This window comes from Sprattus sprattus (assembly GCF_963457725.1).
Source record: "Sprattus sprattus genome assembly, chromosome: 2".
NCBI lineage: Eukaryota > Metazoa > Chordata > Actinopteri > Clupeiformes > Clupeidae > Sprattus > Sprattus sprattus.
This window is the reverse complement of record NC_137921.1, coordinates 8730609-8733108: the sequence shown is the minus strand read 5'-3', so window position 1 is coordinate 8733108 and position 2500 is coordinate 8730609. Positions and strand designations below refer to the sequence as shown.

General features: G+C 48.7%; 1 protein-coding gene across 3 annotated transcripts in view; it reads right to left on the bottom strand.

The window, feature by feature from the left end:
* Positions 1–2500, bottom strand: part of clcn6 (chloride channel 6) — a gene marked incomplete at its 5' end in the record, with an annotated part of 19963 nt that overhangs the window by 10132 nt on the left and 7331 nt on the right. For 2 of the 3 annotated variants that reach the window (XM_080831995.1, XM_080831997.1), the window contains 3 exons: positions 141–297; positions 862–1015; positions 1595–1724. In XM_080831995.1, coding sequence (XP_080688121.1) covers positions 141–297; positions 862–1015; positions 1595–1724 — 441 coding nt within the window. The remainder of the gene's footprint in view (positions 1–140; positions 298–861; positions 1016–1594; positions 1725–2500) is intronic. The other variant, XM_080831996.1, reaches the window with a different exon arrangement.

Below are 2500 nucleotides of genomic sequence, written 5' to 3'. Positions count from 1 at the left end.
TTTCCCCGTTTTTCTTATTAAATGTAAATGGCTCTATATTGAAGAACAGGGAGTATAATTGAGAGCTTGCACATGTCTCTCACTAAATGAAGTATATGACATCGTTCCCTGGGAGATCAAGTCGATGAAGTGTCCCCTACCATCAGCGTGATCATAATGGGAAGGCCGTAAGTGATCTCATTGGTCGACTCGATCAGGATGACTGTCAGGCTGATGGTCATGCGGACCACGCCCCCTAAGAAGGCAGCCGCACCAATCAGAGCAAAGGTCCCGGGGTAGATCTGCATACCAAGGTTCCTGAAGCAGAGACAGAGGGAGACGGACAGGCGGACCAGCCAATGTGAGTGGTATTTCACAGGATGTGCGTGTGTCTTTGAAAGAGTGTGTGTTAGTGGATTTGTGCCAGAGAGTGTGTGTGTGTGTGTGTGTGTGTGTGTGTGTGTGTGTGAATGTGTTCTGTACTGTAAGCCAGCAAAGAACAGTGCCTTATTACTCTCAGTTGACTGAACATGAAAACAGGACAAGGCTGGACAAGGCTGTTCATGAGTGAGAGAGTGAGTGAGTGACTGTGTGACTGTGTGTGTGTGTGTGAGCTGGGGCCAGAAAAGACAAGGCTTAGGCCAGAAAAGAAAACTTTACCCCCACAAGAGCGGTCATGGAGAACTTGCACAGTCAGCACAATGACACACACTAGAGCTCAGCTCCACAACGAGCACTCTGGACACACACACACACACACACACACACACACACACACACACACACACACACACACACACACACACACACACACACACACACACACACACACACACACACACACACAGAAAAGGCTCATCCCGTGTGAGGCGGCATACTCACGTCTTGAGGACGTTGGCCACCAGTCGTCCCAGAGACGCCCCACAGAGCAGTGAAGGGACGAAGAGACCGCTGGGGACGGACACGCCGTACGTCCAACACGCCAGCAGGAAGTACAGCACAAAGAAGATGGACAGAGTCACCGGGCTGAAGGTAGCTGCAGGGGGAGAGAGAGCGAGAGAGAGAGAGAGAGAGATAGAAAGGGGAGGTGAGAGAGAGGGAGGGAGAGAGAGAGAGAGAGAGATAGAAAGGGGAGGTGAGAGAGAGAGAGGGAGAGTGAAGAAGAAAGAGACAGAGAGATGATGAGAGAGAGAGGGAGGGAGAAAGAAGGAGAAAGGAAGAGAGAGACAGAAAGAGAGAGGGAGAGAGCGAGGAAGAGAGAAACAGAAAGAAAGAGGGAGGGAGGAAGAGAGAGAATGAGAGATTAACAAAGAAAGAGGAGAGTTTCATGAACAAAACAAATCTCTTCTACTGTGGTAAAGCCCAGCAGTGATTTAAAAAAGGATTTAAACACACAAAGGAGGAAGTTAGTTATTGTACTTGAGATCATTAATGCGTTGAACTAAGTTTATGTGTCAGCATTTGTATGTGTGTGTGTGTGTGTGTGTGTACGCTGTACTGTGGTGTGTGTGTGTGTGTTTGTGCACACTGTACTGTGGTGTGTGTGTGTGTGTGTGTGTGTGTGCACACTGTACTGTACTGTGTGTGTGTGTGTGTGTGTGTGTGTGTGTCTCACCGTCCTGGTGGAAGAGCTGATGTATAGCCACCTCCTGAGGGTTGAAGAACAGCGTGGCCATGTCATTGTAGCTCTTATTGGAGCAGAAGAACTGCCTGATGGTGGAGTTCACGTCCACATTTACTGCCTCCTGCACACACACACACACACACACACACACACACACACACACACACACACACACACACACGTGCACACACACACAAAGAAGAAAGACGGCTTTTTAAAAAGAGACAACGACATAAATAACAAATTCAATACCATTAGACAACTCAAAATTCTCAATGTCTCAAAGGCTGAGGGCCAACAACCCAAAACAACAACACAGCAAAGTCCGTGTGACGTCGCCCTAGTTGGCACTCAGTGTGTGTTTTGGCTACTTTTGGTGAAGGCTTGACCCAGTGCAAACAACGCCCCGTGCCCCCTTGACACACTGACTTCCAGCTCAAGGGCAGTCTGTTCTCACCACAAAAACACACACCCACACACCCCCACACCCACACACACACAGAGATGCCAGGAGACACAGAAATATACAGCGAGACTAAGGGAGAGGTGTGTGATGGAAATACTAAGACCATGGGCCGTATTTTGATGATGAAAACACCCGGTGGAAATGGCAAGCGCACTGATGCACAAATAAAGGACATGCTAGTTTTGGGTGGGGTGTATGTGAGTCACCAGGGCAGAGACGTTTTGGGGATGATAGCGTGTGTCTGACCAGTGCAATGGTGTGTGAGTGTGAGTGTGTGTGTGTGTGTGTGTATGTATTTGTGTGTGTGAGTGTCAGAGACTGTCCAGTTGAATAGTGAGTGAGTGAGTTAGTGAGTAAGTGCGTATGTGTGTGTGTGTGTCTGATTGACCAGCACAGTGGTGTATGTGTGTGTGTGTGCCTGTCTGTCTGAC